Genomic DNA, 24,162 nt, shown 5'->3' with positions numbered 1-24,162 from the left:
GTGAGCTGCATCTCATGAAAGCTTATGCTCAAATAAATTTGGTAGTCTCTAAGGTGCCACAAGTACTCCTTTTCTTTTTGTTAATACCTACCATAAGTTTTAAGATAGAATGTAACTCCATCTCATACAGAAAATTCATTGCAAAAAATGCAAAATCAAGACTAACCATAAGTAATATATTCTGGGGAAAGCGAAATCTACAGCAATAGAATAACTACTAGGTAAAAACGCAGAGTTTATGTGGTAGAACTGATATTTGATGATTTTAGCATACGTCTATGCTTCAAACTGGGGATGTAATTCCTAGCTCAAGGAGACATACTCATGCTAGCATGCTTAAAAATAGAGCGTAGGCATGGCATTTTAAGCAGCAGGAGGGGCTGGCTAGCCTACTCAAGTATATACCCACCCTAGACACTAGTCATGTATACCGGGGTGGGGGGCAAAACACGCTAGTCCCTCCCACTGATTGCGACACCCCAAAGCTATACTATTTTTAGCAAGCTGGCACAAAGCTAGCGCAGGTATGTCTCAAACTGGGTATTACAACCCCAGCTTGAAGTGTAAACATACCCTTAGTGATCATGCCTGTGGTGGTCAAGAACATTCACACAACTCAATGGTCTTGATGAGTACTGCTTACTTGTGACAAAGGGATAATTTTACCAGCTCTATGCCACCAAGGGAATACCCTTGTTCCAAAGGAATTGCCTGGTGGCCAGTTCAGGCAAAGCTAGGGTAAAGAGTATACATAACCTAGAATAAGAGCCCCGTATTGTTCTCTTGTGAGCCAGTATTCACATGGCTTTTATGGAAAGCCAGTTGACACCAGAAAAAGAAAAGAGCTGGCTTAGCAGCATATTTTGGAGGAGGAAAAATATATAACTATAAATCTCTTTTTCATGAGTTTACAAAGAAAGACTATAAACATTCCCCACTGCAGAGTGGTTTTTAAGATAATTGCTTATTTTATTATGGGTTGCTTTCCTGTGCTGCAAACAATCATGGAATGGACAATCTTCAAACAGTGAAATGAAATGTTGCCAGGCAAGGAACTTTGAAATTAAACAACTATGTTTAAATATTTATATTACTTTATTCCATATGCTTTTAAATAAATCTTCAAGTCTCTTACCTTAGTAATCCAAATGTTACATCCAAACACCAGAATTATCCAGATGGTGCAATTGCTGACCTAACACTAGTTCAATCAGACCTGGTATTTTCACTCAAGGCTGGCAAGAGGCTGCAGCATTGACTGCACCTTTGCAGTAGATGCGGATGACAGCAGTTAGTAGTATTACATGTGCTGCTGAAGCACAAGTAACATTTTGCAAGTGACTGAGAGAACCACATACTCCCAACCCAAACTATGTACTTCAGAACGCAGACCTCTTAGCACAATCAGCAATTTTAGAGCAGCCAGAAGGGCTCGAGTTAGCAGCACTTACTGTTATTGTTTCAAAGAACCCAGGAAAAGAGCATGCATCATTCAACATATTACTGAAGCTGGCCTGGTAGGATCGTGCAGCAACAGCTGGACAGGTGCACGCAACGTATCACAGAGCTGCTACTCTCAATGAAAATGAGGGGGTGAGAATTAGCACAAGTCACTGGATGGAGTATAGTCAACATAAGAGTAAACCAACTGTTGTCTTGTACATACATTTTCATTGAAGTTGGAAACTTGGTAGTTGAACTTATAATTCGTCTAAACCAGGGGAGGGCAAACTACAGCTCACGCGGGCTGTGTCCGTCCCATCAGACCTTTTAATCCGGCCCTCAAGCTCTCCCCAGGGAGTGGGGTCGGGAACTTGCCCTGCTCCTCCTGTCCGGTGCTCCTGCCAGGGAGCAAGGTCTTGCCCTGCTCTGACACTCCAGCCAGGGAGTGGGGTCAGGGGCTTGCCCTGCTCCACCTGCCCGGCACTCCCCAGCCCCTGACTCACAATTCCTTGATGAGCGCCATCTTCCCACATGCAGAGCCACACTGCACAGGCGCAACCGGCACCTCTTACCTTGACTTCACCATGCTGTTTCTGGGATCGGAACCCCGCCCCTACATGGCAGCACGCCCAATCCCTGAAACGCCATCCTCCTTGTGCCAATCTCCACCTAAACTGGCCAATGATCAAAGCCAGCAGCATCGCGGGATACCGCCCCTAATAGAGTCCGATTAGGAACCGCGAGCTCCTTCATTGATCACTCCCCGAAGCACCGCTCCTCCCAGAGACTCTCCTCATTTCTCATCAGCCAATCACCTCACCCAGACCCTCCTGGTTTCCTATGGCCCCACCGTCAAGATTCTCCAAACTGCCATGGGGCCGCATCCATCCCAGCTAGGGTGCCTCTCCCCGTGGTGGTGCCTGGTACAGCTGCCTTGGTGTCACTGCTGGCAGGGCCCCTAGGAGTCCCTGGTACTGCCCCTGTAGAGGTCCCCCATGTGCCACACCCCACAAATCCCCTTTCCCCCACCTCGGTAATTTTGTGAGCTTTCATGGCCCGCCATACAATTTCCATACCCAGATGTGGCCCTCAAGCCAAAACATTTGCCCACCCCGATCTCAACCCTTTGAAAAAATACCATCCTTACTGCCATATGTGGGCCAAATGCAGCCTCCATTATACCCATGAATCATAGCCCGGTGAGCATATGACTCTAAAGGAAACTATAGGTTTAATCTGACAAAAATTTGTGACAGCAAGATAAACCAAGGTTGTGCTTCAAGTACAATATATCTTCCTCTTAGCAGAACTCTTACCTCACTAAGATTCTGGGAAATTATTTTTACCAGATTGGACACAAAACTAACAGCAAGGAAGGATCCTTCAAAAACGAAACTCACACACTGAAGAAACTACTGATTTTAGAATAATAGAGCTTTAGACACGACAGTTTTTCCTTTTGTTCAAAACACCAATCCTCCCCCTCCTTCCACTGGTTCCAAGAAAAAAACCCAAACAGGACTCTCAATTTAAAAAAAAAAGGGTCAACTGTGTTGTTACCCAAATGTGTTCAGAAATAATCAGCAGCTACTAGTTTTTCCATAGATGAGAAACTAAGTAGTTTTATAAGGGGACGGAGCCAAAAACAGTGCAAACTCACTTTGTACAGAAGACGGTACGGTCTATGTAAGAGAATACCAAGTGTTAAATTAATAAAAGTTGTATTTCCTTTGCTAAAAGCAGGATAGCCTTCAAAGGCTTAGGAACCCTGTTGCCTCTACAGTACTAACCAGACAGATGCTTTACCCAGCTCTGGACTCTATAACCTCTCCCAATTTGTTTATTTTGTAGAGGGTTCCTGGTTTTGACCAAAAAGGAAGAGTACAAGACATCTCTAATGATCAGTGTGAGACCAAGTATGTCTCCGGGCAAGTGGTATCTTCAGCTAGGTGCTATTTTTATATTTTTGAAAAGATGCCTGATGTTTTGGTTAATGCTTTTGATAAACTAGATATTTCCTTTAAAGACATTTGGGGAAGAGCAGTGAAAACTGAACGCAGTCCACAAAACCCTGAGGATTATCTTGGTTTTAACAAAGGAGGCATGATTTATTAGAGCATCATGTGTGAACAATTTGCAGTTTCAAGCCAGAATTTTGTGTCCTGATAAGATATATCAAGGAAGTTTCTGTAACACTGAAGCAATCCTGAAATAGACAGGACAAAAAAAATTAGAACACAAGTGTGCAAGAGAAAACTAAGTTATAGCTAGTGAGCTGAGACAACAAAATTAAGAGATCAGGACAGACATTCCTTCTGTAAAGATACAAGGTGAATACACACATACAATCTCATGCCCCTTCACTTTTCAAATACCCACCTCTTCTAAATTGGCAATAAAGAAACCCACCACATTTGGTTAGGATAAACAGAACAAGGCTCAAAAGAAAAAGATATATTTATGGTGAATTGCCTTTTTCTGGTTGCCTTTGGTTGGTGCTTCTGTGGACTGTGGCCGTACTCCAAGCTATTTCCCGAAGTATAAGGTGTGCAGAAGACTAGCGGCAGGAGGGTGTGGACAAGACCTCAATTGTTCCCCAGGGTCTTAGCTTTCATTTTTAAAAGTTAAGTCTGTAGCTATGGTTGTGAAGAAAACTTCCAAAATGTGAAGCAAATATATGTTATGCTGAGATGTCTGCCTCAATTTGCAAAGCACTTGAAACAGCTGAGGTGTGAACTCCCCCATTTATCTCAATGCGTGCACTTAGCTGCCAGGGATAAAGCTTTGTTAGCCATTTTACTGTATGCAAAACAGAAAGGAATATCACTGTTATGGCAAAATTTGCTAATATTCTGCATATTATAGGTCAGTGATGTATAAGCAAAGGACACAAAAATCAACTGAATCCAGAGCATCATTAAAGCAATCTTGTCTGGCAGTTAAAGCTCAGGTTCTTTTGTACTGCAAAGCAACTGGACAACAGGAGGGTAGACACTCAGTATCACATTTCTAAGGTATGTGGTCTTGGGGTTAGCCTAAGTGTGGTTTACCCAGATGCTAACTGCATGAGCTGAGAGGAAAAATGGGAAAGGTTTGTTAAATCAGATTTGAGAGAGACATTTGAGAGAGAAAAAGGCCCCAGACAGCTGTTCCTTGGGACAGGGCAATGTTACTACCGCCCACTAAAATTACATACATTTAAGTCAACATGAAGGCAAAATGTTTAACATCTAGTAAAATCAAGATTTAAAATGTGAGTTTTGCTATTTTAAGAGAGAAGTTTTTTTAAAAAATCCCTGTGATTAGCTGTTTTGTAAAACAACTTCCCTATAGTCAGCCTCAGGATGGATCCATGACCTTTTGTTTTGTACAGAAATAGTGTGCTTGGAATACAACATGTGATGTTCAGTATTTAGCTGACAGACTTCATGTGTCGGAAATGGATATTATAAAAGCCTACATCTTAACAAAGTCAAGATAAAAGCAATCAGCAATACAAGACATAATCCTCAAGTTTTTATTAAGTATGTTTACAAGCAGACATCTGCAATAGCTCTTTACAGGCCAAAGTGACATGTCATCTGGTGTATACAGTATTTTACCTTTGACATATTTGAAAAGTTAAATTATTTTGCAGTTACAATTTTAAATTTAAGTAAGCCCTTTATAACAGAGTCTTCACTCTCAAAGCATCTTTTTGCAACGTTGTGTAGTTCACATACAGACTATGGACTTGTAACTGGTAACTTTGACCAATTTACTGGTTTCTTTTTAAGAACAAAAAATGAGAGAAAACTGTAAGAGGAATTTCACACATTCTGAAACAAAGAATACTCACTGCCAAAGTATCATCAGTAAACACTCTTAACAGTTTTTGTAATATACTTTCAAGAGTGGAAGTCTTGGTCCAGGATGTATGAAACTTGTTAAAATGCCTTTCACAAAGTATACCAAAAGTAGCAAGCAACTCATGGAACACTGTACATTTAGTAGATCCACATTTCTGATGGAACCACCACTTTTCAGTAACACCAACAGTTTTTAAACATTTTAAATATTTTACATAACTAAATTCTTTACTGGCTAGTTAAGTGAACATCTCTCACTTTACAAGTCTTTAAAAAACAAAAACTTTTGTATCAGAACCAAAATCTATAACTTGGTACTGTTTTAGTCTTAATCCCACGACTCATCAGCTGCTCTTGCAGTATATGACATAGTAAGTCCTCCTGTGTTCATACTGTCTTTGCCTTGGTAAGTCTAGAAAATAAAGTTGATACTAACTTGTAGACATTTTAACTTTAAAAAAAAATTCATCTGTTTTAACCTGAGTCAAAGCTATATAAAATCTTACTCTTACCATGACTGTGTGTATATATTATACCATACATACCATATTTTTTTATATATATATACATATATATATATATATATACACATATATATATATACACACACACACACACACACACACACACGAGTAGAAAATTTGTTAGTGATTTATTTCCCTTCTGAGACTGACTTCTCCTCCACAGTCAGACATTTGGGCTGTGGCTGCCCCCCTGCAAATAAAGACAGTTCAGATTTGTCCGTACAATTATGGGGTTTGGCCACGCCCATTCTTCCATTTGGCCAGATAAATTCTTACAAAGTTAAATGGAAACACTGAATTCCTAGGCTCAAGCACCCCCCCCCCCCCCCCCGGCCCCACTGCAATCCCGCAAACAGAATACTGACATTTCCTGGTCTAGTCTGTAGCCAATAGGTCTAATTCTTGGATATTCCCACCTTTGAAAGATGCTGTTCAGGATCTAGTTTTTGACAGAACACTCATGATCACCTGAAAATTGCCTACTGAGCTGATCCGCTAGGACATTCTGTAAGCCTGGCAGATACAGAGCCACTTGATGGGATTTTATGATTGTGCCAATTCCAGAGACTAAAACCTTTATAAAGGGAAAGGGGAGAACTGTGCTCCTTCCTGACATAATTCAGTGCAGTTGTGTTGTCTGTCATTACTTGACTTGTCGATACATGCAGCAGGGTTAGACAACTACTGTGCACACTAGGCAAGTGGCTCCGAGTTCTAGAACATTTACATGGAGGTGACTTTTCAGGTGAATCCAGAAGCCTTATGTCTAAGGGTGGTCTATATGAAAGGAATTCTCAGGCAACCTGTACCCTCATGTCCACGTGATATCTGCTGGGTAGTTACTGATTTCAGCCACCTTTGAATGGATTGTAGGTCAAGTCTGATATGTGGTATGATAAATATTTAAGTCTTAGGCATGCTTTTACAGATGTCCATATGAGAGCATGTAGATGGCTGATGAGGTCTACCAAGGTCTGGCACCTCGCCTGCAGTAGATAAATTCTTGCTGTTCTCAGATCTATTCTGGCTCCTGTTAATTGCATCCTTTAGGCTGGCAACAGTGTGGACTTCTCTGTTGATCCCAAGACCCAGTGTGAAAAGGAAGTTCTAGTATCAAGTGGAAGTATTCACCTATTGTGGTTATCTTCCTTGAGTGACCCAATCATCGAGATTTGCGTATACTGTCCCTTGTCAGCTCACCTAAGGAGACAACTGCTAAATATTTGAATACCCTCGGTGCTGTTGAAAGGCCAATGGAAAAAAGTTTCTGTACTGGTAGGAGGACACTTCTACTTTGAATTGGAGATACTTTCTATATACTGGATGTAGAAGTAGGCATCTTGCAGGTTGAGAACCATAAATCTGTCCTGGGGATCTAACAAAGGCATCATCAAGGCATGGGGTATCATTCCAAATCTGAAACTTGAAATTTGGAATGGCTCCAGATTAGCTCTTGAAAATGACATCAAACTTGCTGCTGTGAGGCTGATATGGGGTGTGCAGTAGAGGAAGAAGAGTCAGAGGACTGCTTATGTTGAAACCTCTGCTTCTTCCTTAGCAACTTCTATTCTCTTTGTGGATTACAATAGTAAGCAAAGGGCCTCTGTTTGGGATCTGGCCTGCCTTATTTTAAGAGCTGGCATATAGGCTCCAAACAAGCAAGGCCTGGGTCTTAAAACTGAGAGAATCGATAGGCACCTTAAACAGGTCACAACGTTCAAATGGGAAGTCTTCAAATGATTGTTTGGACCTCTTTTGGTATTCCTGAATATTGAAGCATGGAGCTCTGTATGGGCAACTGAAGTGACCATTCAGCATGACACTGTATCAGAAGTGTTTAACAGTCTACAGTAATATTTGGACCACTAGCTGTCCATCAGATACAATGGATTTCAGCTCTTCCCTATGTTCTTGTGGGAGTTGTTCTATAAACAGTGAAACCTTGTCCCAAATGAGGTAATATTTTGACCGACGTGCCTGATGATTTGAGATGCACATCTATAGACTCAAAGACCCAGTTATTTAGTATGGAAGTCTTCCTGCCAAACAAATCAATGTTTTGCTGGATCTTTGTCTCTTGGAGTCATCTTTGGAAGCCTTTGCTGTTTGTATAGTCACCATTATCAGTAATCCAGGAACTGGATGGATACAGAAATATTCAAACTCCTTAGCTAGGACTTAATAATGTCTACCTAATTTTTAGATGTGGGTGCCAAAGATTGGGGGGTGGGGGGGAGAGGTGAGAGGCGCCACTTATTTGCTGGTTCCAGTAGCCCTTTGTTAATGAACATGGCAAGCCTTCCAGGCCCGGAAGATGTCCAATAGTGCAAAAAAAATCCTGCAGATTATCTCCACAGAGATCTCCAAGGTGTCTGCCATATGATGTAAAAGATCTTGAAAGATTTTAAAAATAATTCAGCTAACTAGAAGAAGAAACTATTACCTTTTCTGGTGAGGAAATGGATATTGCTGCTGGAATCATAGTCTCTTCCGTTTCCTGCAGGTGTTCTTCCTCACTGTCCTGTTCTTGCTGATGTAGGCTGTGGAACAGTACCAACAGACTCTTCAATAGACTCATGCCAATGGACAAGGGAGGGAGACTGAACTCTAGAGGGGGCAAGCAGAAGTCTTCCTAGCTGGCTGCACACTCAAAGCAGGCCAATAAGGCCAAGACTGTATATTGTAGGGGGTAAGAGGCTGGGGCCAGGGGGGTGGATATCAAGGTGGCTGCCCCCCATGAAAACCTTGCAGTCTGCTGCAAATTCCCTATGAGACCAGTAGGGCCCATTTAGAGTGAGACCTAAGTAAATGGATGGAGCATTCCTCCCTGCTGCATTCAGAAGGGAAGGAAGAAAAGAAATACTCTTTCTTTAAGTGGGTACTACTCTGACTGGTGTCCTAGGGTGTTCTCGAATCCCCACCACAATCAGAGCAGCAGCATTCATCAGTACTGTGGCAAACAGTTTTCTAATGGCAAACGAGAGCAGCAAGGGTGATTGTGTCTGTGCTGTCACTGTGCGATTGCTCAGTACAAAGAATGTCTTCAATGCCTAGAAAGTAAGTACCTGAAGTATCAGCAATAGAGCCATTGGCACAGGAGTCATCAGCACCTCATGCACTGATAACAGTCCCAAGATATCAGATACAGGGAAGTGTGGACTGACACTTCTGGGTACTTGGTGACTGGTTTATGCCAAGTTATTACAGGAACCTAATGTGAGCCATGAACTGCCTTTTGGCTGAGCAGCGTGAGAAGATTCTGTGGTACGGTTAGGTTTTTGCTTCATTTTACTAGGCCCCACAGAGGATGACCTAGGGCCCTGCTTGGTGTGTGAGGTGTTCTTTCTTATCCCTTTCTGAGGGCTGGGTGTGTGTGTGTGTGTGTGTATGTGGGGGGTGTCTTAGATGGTCTACCTGACTCTGTAGTTGAAAGTTGCAGTCTGCTGGACGAATGACCCCAGGAGCTTGGAGTAGGGCCACAGTCCACAGAAGCACCAACCAAAGCTGTTCAGGCTTGGTAGGGCCTTTTGTCTAAAGTTCAGAGGAGACTCTTTCTAATCTCTCCAGGAGAAAGTTCAAGACTGACCTCTCTTGCTTCCAAGAAACTGCAGAAAAAGGAGCAGAAGACCTGACTAAACACTGGGGATGTATCCCTCTCCAAGGTAAAAAGAGGCAGGTAGGATTTGTGTTTTTAAGTGGAATAGCCACACCACAAGAGGAGCCAGTTTTGAACCACAGACACTACAATTCAGACACTGCTATTTGATCCCAATACTGTGGGTTCACTAAATCTAATAGAAAAAAGGGTGGGGTGGGTTTTGTTGGTTTGTTGTTTTGTTTGTTTTTTTAAGGCAATGGATAAACAAGACTACTCTGCTAAATAGCATCAGGGAAAAAAGATGCACAATGTCCAGAGTAACCTGACACTGCAAGGGCCCCCATTTTGCTGTCATGGGAGGTAGAAGAAACTTAGAGATAGCTGGGCCCACTCCACCCTTTATGCTCCCAGGTGGAAAGTACAAATGCAGACATAGCTCAATGGATATTGGCCAAAAAAACCCAACCTTGAGTACATGCACACTATAAGTAGAAACCATGTGGCCAACCACTCAAAGAACTAAAAGAAATTTTCTGACTAGACTGACGAAGGTATTTTAGCTGATCATTTCATACAGTCATACTTTCTATTTGGGGCATTGATGGTTTTGAACAAAATGGGGGAAGAATGAGCTCCTCTTTTTTATGGTTGAAGTAAACCTGGTTCTTGAAGATGATCTACCAAGAACCATGACCTCTAAGAGCAGTGACGCTGGAGATTTTTGTTGCTGTGATTGAAGCTAAGTATATCTTGAAGAAACGAAATACAGGGCATTAGATGCCATTTATTTTAATGGATGAGTCTTGGGATTTTGCAGCCTCGTAAGTGAATCCTAGGTATGGAAGACAAGGCAGAAAGAGCCTGTATTTATAATACTGTTTAACTCAGACATAAGATCTGATGGTGGGAAGCCAAATCCAAGACCAGGCCATACTGTAAGAAACCCAGGAGGAGCTGTAAAATACATTTTGTTAAAATCAACCTAAAAAACCCTGTAAGAATTCTGTCCAAGTTCTTGATAAGCCATGAGTATGGGAAGACTGTGCAAGGATAAAGGTGTATTGCTTTGTAGAGACCAACAATCTCTGGTCCTTTTCTCTAGTGAACACCCTCAACTTTGCGTTTCAAATGGATGTGAATATGTCTACTTAGCTCCCTGGATATCATTTAGAAAAGTGGTTCTCAACCAGGGGTACATTCATCCCTGGGAGTATGCAGAGGTTTTCTAGTTTTTTGCCTAGTTTTACAAAAGGCTACATAAAAAGTACTAGTGAAGTCCATACAAAACTCCAATTTCATACAGGCAATGACTTATACGGCTCCATATATTATACACTGACATAAGTACAATATTTATATTCCAATTGATTTATTTTATTATATGATGAAAATGAGAAAAAAAATTTTCAGTAAAAGTGTGCTGAAACACTTTTGTATTTTTAGGTTTGCTTTTCTAAGCAAGCAGTTTTTAAGTGAGGTGAAACTTGGCATACGCAAAACAAATCAGACTGCTGAAAGGGGTACAGTAGTCTGGAAAGGTTGAGAGCCACTGATCTAGAACACTTCTTGATAAGAGAGCCAGCCTGAGTTATCTGATGATAGTTTATTCAGCCTCTTTTTGTTTACTTGATCCACTTGATGTATGGATGGCTTCCATGGAGCTAGCCAACCTTACATTCAAGAGAGATCATTTAGATAACTTGGGAAAGGACGCTTGTAAGCCTGTCACTGTGTTGTCTGACTCAGCTCAAATGTGCTGCTCTCTGAAAAGCAGACAAGACCACTTGCATCTCTAGAGTATTAATGCTTCAGTCTCGGAGTTAAGCCATGTTGCCTGTATATTGCGGTGTCCCAGATGCATTCCCCCATCCTGAAAGGCAGTTATCTCTTCAACTTTGAGGAGATAATCCTATCATGTGGGCTACCCCTTTACAGCAATTATGGGACTGCATCGCCACAAACTCTAATGTACAGTCTTGCCAATGGAGTAATCCCTGTTTGTGAGACCAGAAGACCTAGTAGCTGCAGGTACAGATAATGCTGTTACATGCTGGATCTTTTAAAACTTTGCTATATTAAAAGGACAATGGCTGTCTCCTTATATATCTCAGACGCAGACATTAGGCTGATAGTCCTCAGAGTCAAAGAATAAGAGCTCCGCCTTAAATCATAAATCCAAGTGCCCGGAGCACTGTAGACAGAGGGCCTTTGGCTTGCTTCCTGAGAGGTCCACAAGTATGGTGTTTTGATTAATATGTTGTCTAAAGACAAACTTCTCATTCAGACTGAAACAGACTAAAGTGTAATGTTTTGTATTAGTAATGGTGAATTTCATGAGAAAACTGAAAAAATTGCTTTTGACAAGAGCCATGCAGAATATGCAGTTTCTGCCAGATTCACGGACATTAGCACAACTCCATTCTGAATTTTGTCTTAATTGACTTGTCCTGTCTTTTGACCCACCTTCACCAACTTTTTAAAACGACGTTAGAATACAGAGCATGACCCTGGGCATCTTTTCTCTTGAGTGATAGGTTCTTGCCCTTAACTCTAGAAGAAGAAATATTTCAGGATTGTTTGATCTTTCCATCCTTAAGAAATCAGGAAACAAGATGAAGAGAAGTAGAGGAATCTGAAGAAAGTGCTACACAGATACTATCTTCTGTATCCACCTATTTGAAGTTGACAGGAACCAAGTGTTTGAGAAAGGAGACACCCTGGCTCCTCAGGCTTTTTTCTGGATGAAGATCTGGTTGTGGAAGTAGGGAATCTGATCTGTACCCTGGTTTTATTGCACATCATACTGTATGTAATTATTTTATATATACACATACATATACACACACACACACACACTTTATTACATATATAGTTTTATATATAAATAAAACTAGGAAAGCTGCTAAGGTGAACATCCCTAAAAGATATCAGACCTTCCACTGGAGAAAAAGAGTATCCTGTAACTTTTCCGTTAGCAGTGATTGGACCGGGAGTTTGAGAGGATCTTTGGACTTACCTCTTATGAGATCTTGTTCAGTGTGGTTTGTTGAGATAAAGAGGACTGGACCCCATCCCTATAGAAGCATCACCAGGGGCATCTCAGGAGATGTGGGGTGACAGGGAGGTCCAAAAGTCCATGATCAGAACTATGGAAGAGCTCCTTTTCTATGGCTCCTGAGGTGCTCTCCAATCAGCTGTTATTGCTGTTTATTTTCCTTTTTTGGCCTGCCAAGCCACGATCAGGGAATGAGCAGACGTAAGCAGGGCACAAAAAGTGAGCTCATTTGGTCAAAAAAAAATAATAATAAAAAAAAAATCCAGGAAATTTTGGTCCCATAAGAAAGAACAGGGGGGTGATGGATTTTGGCCATTGCTGTCCCAAAGTTATGCTATGGAAATGACAATAATAATGGATGAGGTGGGAACACTGACCCACTACTTTGTTTGCACAGCTGGACACAGAAAATCTAATGGAAGGGTGAAATGAAAGGTGGCCAAGCCCTGAGTCTCATGGACAAGTCTGAACTGCCCCCAGAATGCACAGGAAGACAGGCATAGCCCAAATGTCTTGAAACCAGAAGTGATGTCAGGATCCAGAATATGTTCTTCAACGACTTTTTAGCATGATCATGGAATTATTTTGCTCCCATCAATATCATGTCTGGATAAGCAGCACAGACAATGTGCTCACTTCTACATATAAGCTCAGACTGGTGAACAAGTGAGCCATACGAAAGCAGCTCAATGAAACTCACCATGCACCTCCTTCATGGAAGGCAGATGCAACACTTGCACAAATGTAGGTGCTTCTGCTTCTAGATTAGTAGCTTCAGTAAAGCTAAGTGTCAAAGAGCAAGGGAATGAGAGAAAAATTAGGGGGGAAAATAAAAAAAGCAATGAGGACACTAGGCAAAAGTAGGAGATTGAAACAAAGAATGAAAATCCCCCCCCCCTCCAACACCCAGTCAGAAACACACAAAGTTGCCTTGAGAAAGGCAGATTCACACTTCTTGATATCATGGAAGCAATTGGAAAATGTGATGGTCTCCTCTGAAGGCAGAAAAATCAACAAAAAGAGCCTCTAAAATGGGAACAATTTTTGGATGTCGATTCATCGCGGTTAACTCACGCGATTAACTCAAAAAAAATCACGATTAAAAAAATTAATCGTGATCAATCGCAGTTTTAATGGCACTGTTAAACAATAGAATACCAATTGAAATTAAATATTTTTGGATTTTTATCTACATTTTCAAATATATTGATTTCAATTACAACAGAATATAAAGTGTACAGTTCTCACTATATTATTTATTACAAATATTTGCACTGTAACAATGATAAAAAATAGTATTTTGCAATTTACCTCAGAAGTACTGTAGTGCTCTCTCTTTATTGTGAAAGTGCAACTTATAAATGTAGATTTGTTACATAACTGCACTCAAAAATAAACCAATGTAAAACTTTAGAGCTTACAAGTCCACTCAGTCCTACTTCTTATTCAGCCAATCGCTAGGACAAACAAGTTTGTTTACATTTATAGGAGATAATGCTACCAGCTTCTTATTTACAATGTCACACAAAAGTGAGAACAGACATGGCACTTTTGTAGCCAGCACTGCAAGGTATTTACATGCCAGATATGCTGAACATTCGCATGCCCCTTCATGCTTCAGCCACCGTTCCAGAGGACATGCTTCCATGCTGATGACGCTCATTAAAAAATAATGTTTTTATTAAAATTGTGACTGACCTCCTTGGGGTGAGTTGTATGTCTCCTGCTCTGTGTTTTACCTGCATTCTGCTATACATTTCATGTTATAGCAGTCTCGGATGATGACCCAGCACACTGTTCATTTTAACAACACTTTCACTGAAGATTTGACAGAATGCAAAGAAGGTATTAATGTGAGATTTCTAAAGATAACTATAGCACTTGATCCAAGGTTTAAGAATCTGAAGTGCCTTCCAAAATCTGAGAAGGACAAGGTGTGGAGAATGATTTCAGAAGTCTTAAAAGAGTGACACTCCGATGCAGAAACTACAGAACCCGAACCACCAAAAAAGAAAATCAACCTTCTGCTGGTGACATCGGACTCAGACGAAAATGAACACTCGTCGGTCCGATATGCTTTGGATCGTTATGGAGCAGAACCCGTCATCAGCATGGACGCACGTCCTTTGGAATGGTGGTTGAAGCACAAAGGAAATACAAATATTTAGCGCATATGGCACATAAATATCTTGCAATGCCAGCGACAACAGTGCCACGCAAATGCCTGTTATTACTTTCAGGTGACACTGGAAACAAGAAGCGGGCAGCATTATCTCCTGAAAACGTAAACAACCTTGTTTATCTGAGCAATTGGCTGACCAAGAAGTAGGTCTGAGTGGACTTGTAGGCTCTAAAGTTTGATTGTTTTATTTTTGAATGCAGTTTTATTTTTGAATGCAGTTTTTTTTGTGCATAATTATACATTTGTAAGTTAAACTTTCATGATAAAGAGATTGCACTACAGTACTTTTATTAAGTGAATTGAAAAATGCTATTTTATTTTTACAGTGCAAATATTCATAATAAAAAACATAAAGTTAGCACTATGCACTTCGTATTCTGTGTTGAAATTGAAATCAATATATTTGAAAGTATGGAAAATATCCAAAAATGTTTAAGTAAATGGTCTTCTATTAAAGTGTGATTAATTGCGCGATTAATTTTTTCACTTGACAGCCCTAGTATTAATGTTTACGTCACAAAATTGTTCTTGAAGAAACCTCCCCTTCCAAATACAGAATTTAAGTTCAGCCTCTTTTTGGCAACTCCTGAGAACCGGCTGTAATACAGATGTCTGTCTCCCTTCACTCTCTCTCACCTCTGAATTCTACACACATTGATAACAATTCTTATTTCAAGAGCCATCTTGACCAGACTGTCCTAGCCACTCAAACGACAATATTAAAGGACACAAAGGACATTTTACACATGGACCTAGCTTATAAACATTTTCCAAAACCAACAATTCCATTTCTTTGTTCCAAAACTTACCTTTCGAGTATCAACAGACGCAAAGATATTTCCTCTTGGATTGCTAAAGCCAGTTCCGTGAGCACTAAACGCAATTTCTTCCAGCCATGATGGAACTTCCTGCTGAGCCTACAGAAGAAAAATTGCTAGTTTAAATTCTGACTCGATTGCCAAATTACATATTAAGAGTTTTTCAAGTGCATCACAGGACTGATGGCTAGTCCATCCATTAAAATGAAGTCTTAATAGTATATGAAATGAGAACATATTTAAGTTTGAAAAAACTGGGCAACATACATCTGAAAGCACTTTAAGCAGAGGTTGGGCTATGTGGCTGTCTGAAACAGAATCAAAGAAAGAAATGGCTTTTCCAATGTTCCCACAGCGTCCAGTTCGCCCAATCCGGTGAACATATTCATCAATAGTGGAAGGAAGATCAAAATTAATAACATGTTGAACATTTTCAATATCCAGGCCTCTTGCTGCTACTGAAGTAGCAACAAGAACAGGACATTTTCCAGAGCGAAAGTCCCCAAGAGCCTCTTCTCGCTCTCTCTGTTCCCGATCACTGCAAACAAAGAAAGTATTGGTTAAAATACAGATTTTTCTCCAAAGGCCAGTGAAACACAAGATTAAGATACTGCAAGTCAAAGATCAACAAGCTATGGATAGAAAGAGACATGGGCAATACTGGTATTTAAGAATAAAGAATGCTTCAAATTTTATAAAACCAAATTGGCAACATTTCACTGAGAAGTAAAACTATTAAAATATACAGCAGGGATGCTTAACTTGCACCTCTGGAGATACATTCAGCTCTGCATGCTGTTTTGATAATATCTCCTCACTTCTGGCCTGGGAGTGCAGTGATCATCGAAGCACTCTTGCAAAATGGCAAGAGGACACAAATGCGGTGGGTGGAAGGAGGGGTCTAAAGTAAACAGCCAGAAAAGAGGTGTGAAGGAGAAAATATGAGATGCTGGAAATTGCAAATCAGTTTTGTGCTTTGAGACACAAAAGTCTGATATGTTTCTATGTTCGTACTAAAGTTGCTTCAATATACATTTGCAATATTATGCTGCATCAGTGTACTGTGGTGACAAACAGGTTTACCTAAGACTACAGATATCTAGTCAAGCATCAGTCAATCAACACACTATTTCTTCCAATCATAGCCAAAACAATTTCTGCCAGCTCCTTGTTACCAGAGCCCCAAGAGAGGATGTCATGGATTCCCAGCTGAATGCCCCCTCTTGACCACTCACTACACTGCAGTGAGGGAAACCATCTGCTCAGTCCTTGGGTGTTTTATGCTTCCAGAGGCTGAATGGAGCCCAGCTACTGCCCCAAGTCTTGGGGCCTAGGCACATTTAGGGCACAGACCCTTTGTCTAGAACACCTAATGAGAGATGGAATCTGCTGTCCAGCTGCTTAGCCCCTGGGCTCAGAGCTGACCCTTCAGACACCACCATAGTTTCAACATACCCTCAGATCTCCACCCCAATGTGTGAGCCTTTTGGATTACAGTTTAACACTCTCAGGAGGCCCTTTGTAACTGTAAACACACTACACAAGATTCTCAACTCCACTGCTCTTTCAGTTAAGAGAGCACAGATAAGTTAGAAGATAATTATCCTAGATGCCCCTCACAAGGTCACCCCTCCCTTCAGAGTCCTCGTGAGCACCATGTGTTTAGGAACGGAGGCAGGCTGCCCTGCCTCATCAGGTCCCTACATATTGGGCTGCTACTCCATCTTGCGCTGGAGAAAAATGTCCCCCTGAACAGATCAGTTCCTCCCTTTTGGGTTTATTTATTTTATAACCATGCAGGCGCCTCTGTCAAGAGACTCCATCAGGTGACCAGTGCACCTACTAGGTGATTTCATTGCTACAATATTTATATTCCAATTGATTTATTAATTTTATAATACTAATCTATTTATTGCTACAGTGACCTGCCCAGAGTTCAGACTTGAAAGAATTGTTTGCCCAGAGCAGCAGCCATCTGTCATTTAGATGGATGGTCAAAGTTTAATTACTGTTAGGCTTTTGTCTTGGAATTTCAATCCAACATGGAAGCAATAGCACAAGAGACATGACAACTAGCCCCACATTCAAAATGGAGTTTGCAGCTTGGTAAAGATACAAAAAGAGAGCCAATCTCAGACAGAGTTAATAAATTGTCACAGGGGAGATACGCAGACATTTCCCTGCAGATCCCAGAAGCAGGTACAACTGTTAGTCGGAGGCAAGTGAACGGTGCAGGACTCACCCTTAACCTCTTGACCTTCTACAGCTAAAATTTTTGGCATCTTGATTGACACAGTAACTATTTATATATGTTAGGCCCAAGGAATAGGGTTTATATTTGCATTTCTTTTTTGTCCAAATCAAAGAACAGAAAGTGGTTAAACACAAAAATAGATGTGGAAATAAGATAGGAGGGCAAAACTGAACTAAAAGGAATAAAGCAGAACAATTAAGGGAGAAGGTAAGTTAAAAAGAGTTACTGTAGGGCAGATCTTCCTGCCAAAGATGGCAATGGCTTAATTTATAACGGCTAATTAACTTGTAACTTGGCCATTTTAGATGTTTATTCTCATGTTATAAATGATTTCTAAGCTCCGGGTGTTGTAGATCTGGAAGAACTTGTGCTGATGTCCTCTGGCATTGGTATCATTCAGACTCTTCCAGCTGTAGTTCACCCACAGATGTGGGCATGTTCTGTTCTCATTTATATGGGTGTAAACTAAACATGACCCCTTTGAAGCCAATTATTTCCACAAGTACTAAATTAGAGCAAAATTTGACCTAGGTTCTGTGTGCATGCCTTCTTTGAATCTGTGGGGGGGAAAAGGAGAATAAGGCACAGATTTCTGAACAGCCCAGATGTCTTAATATATATTACGCTTTGTTTATTTCCAGAGAGTCTTTTTTCTGTGTCCAGATAGAGAGCAGAAAGACGGAAGATCTCTACACTGGGTTCTACAGTAAACTCCATTGCTCCTCAGGATGAATTCTTCTATTGCCTTACGTATTAAAAAATGCAATATGGTGATTCTGTAAATAAGCATCATGAAACTCTTGGCTCGCATAATAACCCTTTATCCTCTGCCACTACTATGAAATCTTTTTTCAAGATTTGTACCCAAGATTGGTAGTTTCTGAATTCTGTAAATCACTTCTCTGTTTCTAAATTTGTGAACAGTGATGAGAATACTACAGATTAGATAGGACAGATTAAAATAGGGTTGGGCATTTGATTTACCCCAAAAAAATTGTGCAACTGACCAGTCAAATATTGGTCAAATGTCAAATATTTTGTAACACTAATTTATTAGCTCAGTAACAAAAAAGAGGAAGACTTTACGATCTTCAATAGGCTCAGCTTTAAAAACAAGTTATTTAACAAGTTGTTTTAACTTTGAAAAATGTAGCACACAACGAAATGAAGTTCTTAAAAAAAAAACTTTTTAGCAATTTAAGTTAGCATTAAAATGTGAATGTTATTCGAGACTGAACAGGTACAAATGAAAAATGGAATTAATCAGAAATAGAACAAACAGTAGCTATATAAAAAAATTAATTGTAAATGCACTTATGTTAGGTAGGCAGCAGGCCACCTTTTCAAACTCAATAGCCGTGCACCTTGTGTGTGTATTTGGGGCAGAAGTTTAATGATTGAACCCTCCTCTCCCCCCCCCCTTCTGAGTTAATTTCTGCATGTTTGTCTAGTCAGTTTAGACTGTAAGCTTTCAAGGCAGGAAACGCATCTTTAAACGTGTTGAACATCGTTTGTATACCACCATGTACAATGATGGCCTGGTTTACAAGTAAAGGCATATACAGAGTGTTTATTCTAGAAGATTCCTGCCAGTTAAGATGCTCAATTTTAGATTAAGTTCACCTTCTTCCTAACATGTGGCATTACCATGTAGTAAAGAGTGTTCAAGACATTTAAGCAGGTTTGCTAACAGATGGCACCACAATGCAACAAAAAAGGTAGGCCACTACCTACAATAAGACATTCTTGCAGGAATAGCTGTCCATGGTCAAACAGGCATTCAAACTGACTGCCTTGCCAAGCCTAGATTAGAAGCACCTTCCTTTCATACTTGATCTGTGTTCTAAGGGTGCTTTAAAAGAGGTTCCTGCTTTTTTGCTTTAAGATTTCTTGTTGGTTATACTGCAAGGCTGCTCCAGACCCATGGTAACTCATCAGATCATTCTTGGAGGGAATCTGAACATCTGTGTTGGATTTTACTGAACTTAAAACCAGACAGGCCCTCCTTCTCCTGAGATCTGTCTTAAGAGTCTGAAGATTTGGCATATTTATGCAGCTTAGACTTCTGTTTTCTAGACTTGTATTTTGTCTTTAAGGAATTCTTTGTCCCCAGAGATAAACAAATTAGCTATCAATAAAACAGAAGTTCTAAAACTGCTATGAATAATTCCTAAAAAGGAAGGAACTTTTGACCAAAAATGTATGCAATAGGTCCTAAGAGAGTCACTATTCCTGAGAACTCTAACTTTAAATGCTGGGAAAGATACTAACCCTCGAAGAGTCCACAGACATAGCTACTCATGAGAGAACTTTAACAGTGAGTGGGGAGTTAACCGAGGTATTAGGACATTGAAAATTTAGGGAAGAAGAACGTGGGAAACAGGAAAAAAAAAAAAGGAGATAAAGGTAACACATGTAACTATATTTGGTACTTCAGTGTTTTCTCCACAATCCAAACCACTGCTCCCAACTTCATTTTTATTTGTTTGCCTACAAGTCTAGCTATCTGAGCTTTTTGGCTCTGTAACCCACCAATATGAATTTGACTCAGGCTGCTACTTCCTGAAAGTACTCCTGGGAAAATTCTGCACCACTGTGCACATGCAGAATTCATATGCCCCACAGATTGTATTTTCTGCAAAGAAAAAATATTCTCCTGGGGAGGTACTGCAGTTACACCTTTCATCCACCAGGGGCTGCTGTGGTGCCAGAACAGAAGGCAGCCAACTCATCCGCCAAAGCAGACAGCCATAGAAAGGGAGAGGAGAGACTGCACTCCTCACAGTGCCCTGCCCATGGGGGCAGGTGAGGAGACATGGGATATGGGGGGGGGACGACAGAGGGGCACACAGGGCTGCTAGGGGGTCACAGAGTCGGGTTCAGAAGAGCTGGGAATAGACTGGGGCAGGGGAACAGGAGCTAGTGGGGTGACAGCATTGATCCAGGGGCTGAACGGAAGTGATGGTGCAGGGACACATGGGGACACAAGGAGATGGGGTGGCTGAGTGGGGTTTACAGGGACACAGAGGGAGAGGGGCAGATGTGCCTGACTGAATGGGAGAGGCTAGAGATCAGCCAAAGTCTGCATGGGGAATACTCCCCAACTTCCTAACAATGCCCCCCCCCGGCACACATTTTTTTTCCCATACTTCTCCTACCCCCACCAGACAAACCCTTCAGGTTCACTCTCAGGCTCCTTCCCAGCAATTACTTCCTTCTCCCTCAGCTCCTCCATTACGCTTGACTCCCCCAAGCCTTTGCACGGCTTTGAGGGGTACAGGAAATACATTTCTGTATTGTAATGTAAATGAATCATTACTCAAAATTCTGTATTAATATACCTAGTAAGGGATTTATTTTACAAAAAACATTTCCTGAATCTTTTGTTGTCTGTACTGTTATAAACATACTTGCTGACAGGTATTTTAAAATAAATCATCAAAATAATTGAAAACGGCGTGATTACATTGTGTTATTTTGACATATATGCAGAATTTTGCAGAATTCTAAAGTACTGTTCACAGAACTTTTAATTTTTTGGTGCAGAATTCCCCCAAAAGTACTGAAAGGTAGTCACTCATAAGAGGAGTTTCTGAGGACCTGTAAAATTAGCTGGCTCTCACTCCAGGCCCTGGGGGGACATCGCTCTGCATTGAAAATGTCACCATCATAACTGACAACCTTGACAGAAGCCAACGATTAAATATGTAAGATGACTACATTACCCTTTCATCCTTGGAGCTAAGTGAGACTAAGTATATTTGGAGCAGTAACTTTCCCCTTTATTTCTCATGCTGTAGAGGACCTCTAAGCAGGCCAAAACATTTAGCTACAGAGCCAGAAAAACAAGACCCAAATCCCATGAGCTTCCAAAAACAGGGAAATGAAGATAAAGAAGAAAAGCCAGAAATCACAGCAGCAAAATGCAAATGGAAAAATCACATATTATTGCTCTCACTTTCTCATGTATTCCTGCTCCACCTCCTTGCCAGGTGTTTTTACTTAAAATGAGAAGTGAATGCTAGTGTTGGAAAAGCCAACTCCAGATGCTTGTGCTCCCTCTCTATGTGCTTTCACTGCATGATCTGAATTAAAGCACACCACACATGGAAGTTGTAAAGTTATCCATGTTTCCTTCACTGTGAGACACATCTGACTTGGTATGGTCTGTAGGCTTGAATTTGACCAGTTCTGATTTCCTGCTTTCTGCAGATAAACAGGACTTCAGTCTGAAGGACGGAGTCTGGTACCTCTCAAGAATTTTAAATTCAATTTAAGTCAATATATTGAAGGCAGCCAAAGCAATTTGGCCAAATAAATTGTTCTACAGTGTGACAGTTACAAAAGTTTATTTATAAAACCATATATTTTCATGATACAGTGGAAAAAGCTAATCAAACAAGCTATAATTCTGTCATTCAAGTTTCATTAAAAAGTCAACATTATTTTCTCAGTCTATAAAATTATATTTATATAGTGAAAATGGCCTCAGCATTATGGATTAGATGGACATTATGACCTCAACTACTGCAATGCACAAAGATGGGAAATCACTGTCTGAGGAGAGCACCCCACTGGTGCAGTATACAAGGAAAACCACTTTGTACATGTTATATGTACAATTATATGTAGATCGGGCCCTTCGTTTTCACTTTTTATTTTATTTAATTTTTCCTGGGACTATATCAGTGTTTCTTACCACAACAACAAAAACAGGTGAAAATCAGTGCAAAAAACTTATTAATTTTTCTGGGTAAATACTGGGGTTTGTTTTGGTGACTGGAAAGACGGGGATTAATTCAAGTAGGTTAATGTTTTGAATTCCATTCATCAATGTTGTTTGCTGCAGAACTAAAACCCAACTCAAAACACGCCACCTATGCGTTTAAGAAAACAACATCTCTCTTATACCCAAATAAAACTTTTCATTTGAATAAACAGCTTACTGTTGTAGCTTAGAACTATTAGTCTATAAATATTTAAATTTAATAAATTGGGCCACACCATTTGCAGCATGTACATTCAACTTCAAAAGTTTAAAAAAAACAAAAACAGGAGAAAAGGATGAATACTTCCTTGTGCTCTGAAATGTATTCTGATTCAGATTTTTGTTTTCTTCCCATTTTAGTGCGTGAAGTTTTTAAATCGTTATTTATTAACAGCTTGAAATGTGTACATGATAGGTGTGAGATTCATCAGTACATTCAGATGCGCACGCACTTCAGATCTGACATGCGTGCCTGTTTGTTTATTGTGTATCTTCTCGACTAATACATAGCCTTACTTCAACAGGCAGCATTGCATATACACAGACTAATGTATTATCGTAATACATACATCTCATGCAATGTATTGTATTTTCCTAAAAAAGAATTATTTATATATTTGAATGATAGAAAAAGAGGGTGAAAAATTGGGGGAAAAAAAGTAATACTTTTTTTTACAACCCCAGAATGTTTTGGTAAAAATCAGTTTAAACTGAAAATGAAGAGGCTTATATGTACACTTTATCACAGGGAAACAACTGAAAAATATTTAGCCATTTAGCAGTGAGAACAGGATTCCCTCCTCTCCCAACTCTTACACTGCCCAATAAGCACTCAGAATCAGAATCCTGGTTCCAAGTGTTTTAGTCCAATAATGGTTTTTGCTCATGACAAATGAGTTTAACAGAAGAGGTCATTTTTAATTTAAATAAAATATAGCAGACCAAAATAATTTATTCAGTAAAATACTTACCCATGAATACTGGTGGTTGGTATTTTTTCTTGACAAAGAAAGGTTGCAATGAAGTCTGCTTTTTTCTTTGTTTCCACAAACACCATAGTTCGCTCATCTCCTGCAACAGATTAAAGACACAATCTGGCAAAGGGGGGACATTACAAACTTCCTACATCTCAAAAGCATTAATGTGTTTTTATCATTTCTACCATAAACATATTGCCATAATTTAAATAGGTTCAGAGTTTAAGACCACAAGGAACCAGTCTGATCATCTTGCTTCACCTCCTACACAATAGGCTACAGAATTTCACCCACTAGTTTCTGCATCAAGCCAATACCTTTGGGGTAAAACATTCGACAACTCCCTACGCCTCATGATCCAACCTCTGCAGCTTCTTTCCTATCACCCTAAAAACTCTGCTCACTAATAGCAAGAGTAATAATTAGGGCTGTCGATTAATCGCAATTAACTCACTCGATTAACTCAAATTAATTGCAATTCATTGAGGTTTTAATCGCACTGTTAAATAAGAGAATACCAACTGAAATTTATTAAATATTTTGGATGTTTTTCTACATTTTCATATATATTGTATTCTGTGCTGCAATTGAAATCAAAGTGTATATTATTTATTACAAATATTTGCACTGTAAAAATGATAAAAGAAATAGTATTTTTCAATTCACCTCATATAAGTACTGCAGTGCCATCTCTT

At 40.1% G+C, this 24,162-nt stretch overlaps 1 protein-coding gene across 4 annotated transcripts in view; it reads right to left on the bottom strand.

The window, feature by feature from the left end:
• Positions 1-4,956: 4,956 nt before the first annotated feature.
• The window catches only part of DDX4 (DEAD-box helicase 4), a 104,522-nt gene continuing 85,316 nt past the window's right edge, over positions 4,957-24,162 (bottom strand). For all 4 annotated transcript variants that reach the window (XM_074953950.1, XM_074953952.1, XM_074953953.1 and 1 more), the window contains 4 exons: positions 23,462-23,561; positions 15,736-16,006; positions 15,460-15,567; positions 4,957-5,703 (listed from right to left, as the gene is read on the bottom strand). In XM_074953950.1, the coding sequence (XP_074810051.1) occupies positions 5,620-5,703; positions 15,460-15,567; positions 15,736-16,006; positions 23,462-23,561 (563 nt within the window). In that variant the 3' untranslated portion in view covers positions 4,957-5,619. The remainder of the gene's footprint in view (positions 5,704-15,459; positions 15,568-15,735; positions 16,007-23,461; positions 23,562-24,162) is intronic.

The sequence above is a fragment of the Natator depressus genome, chromosome 5 (genome assembly GCF_965152275.1).
Source record: "Natator depressus isolate rNatDep1 chromosome 5, rNatDep2.hap1, whole genome shotgun sequence".
Classification (NCBI taxonomy): Eukaryota; Metazoa; Chordata; order Testudines; family Cheloniidae; genus Natator; species Natator depressus.
Note: the sequence above shows the minus strand (reverse complement) of the source record. Positions and strands in the feature narration are given on the sequence as shown.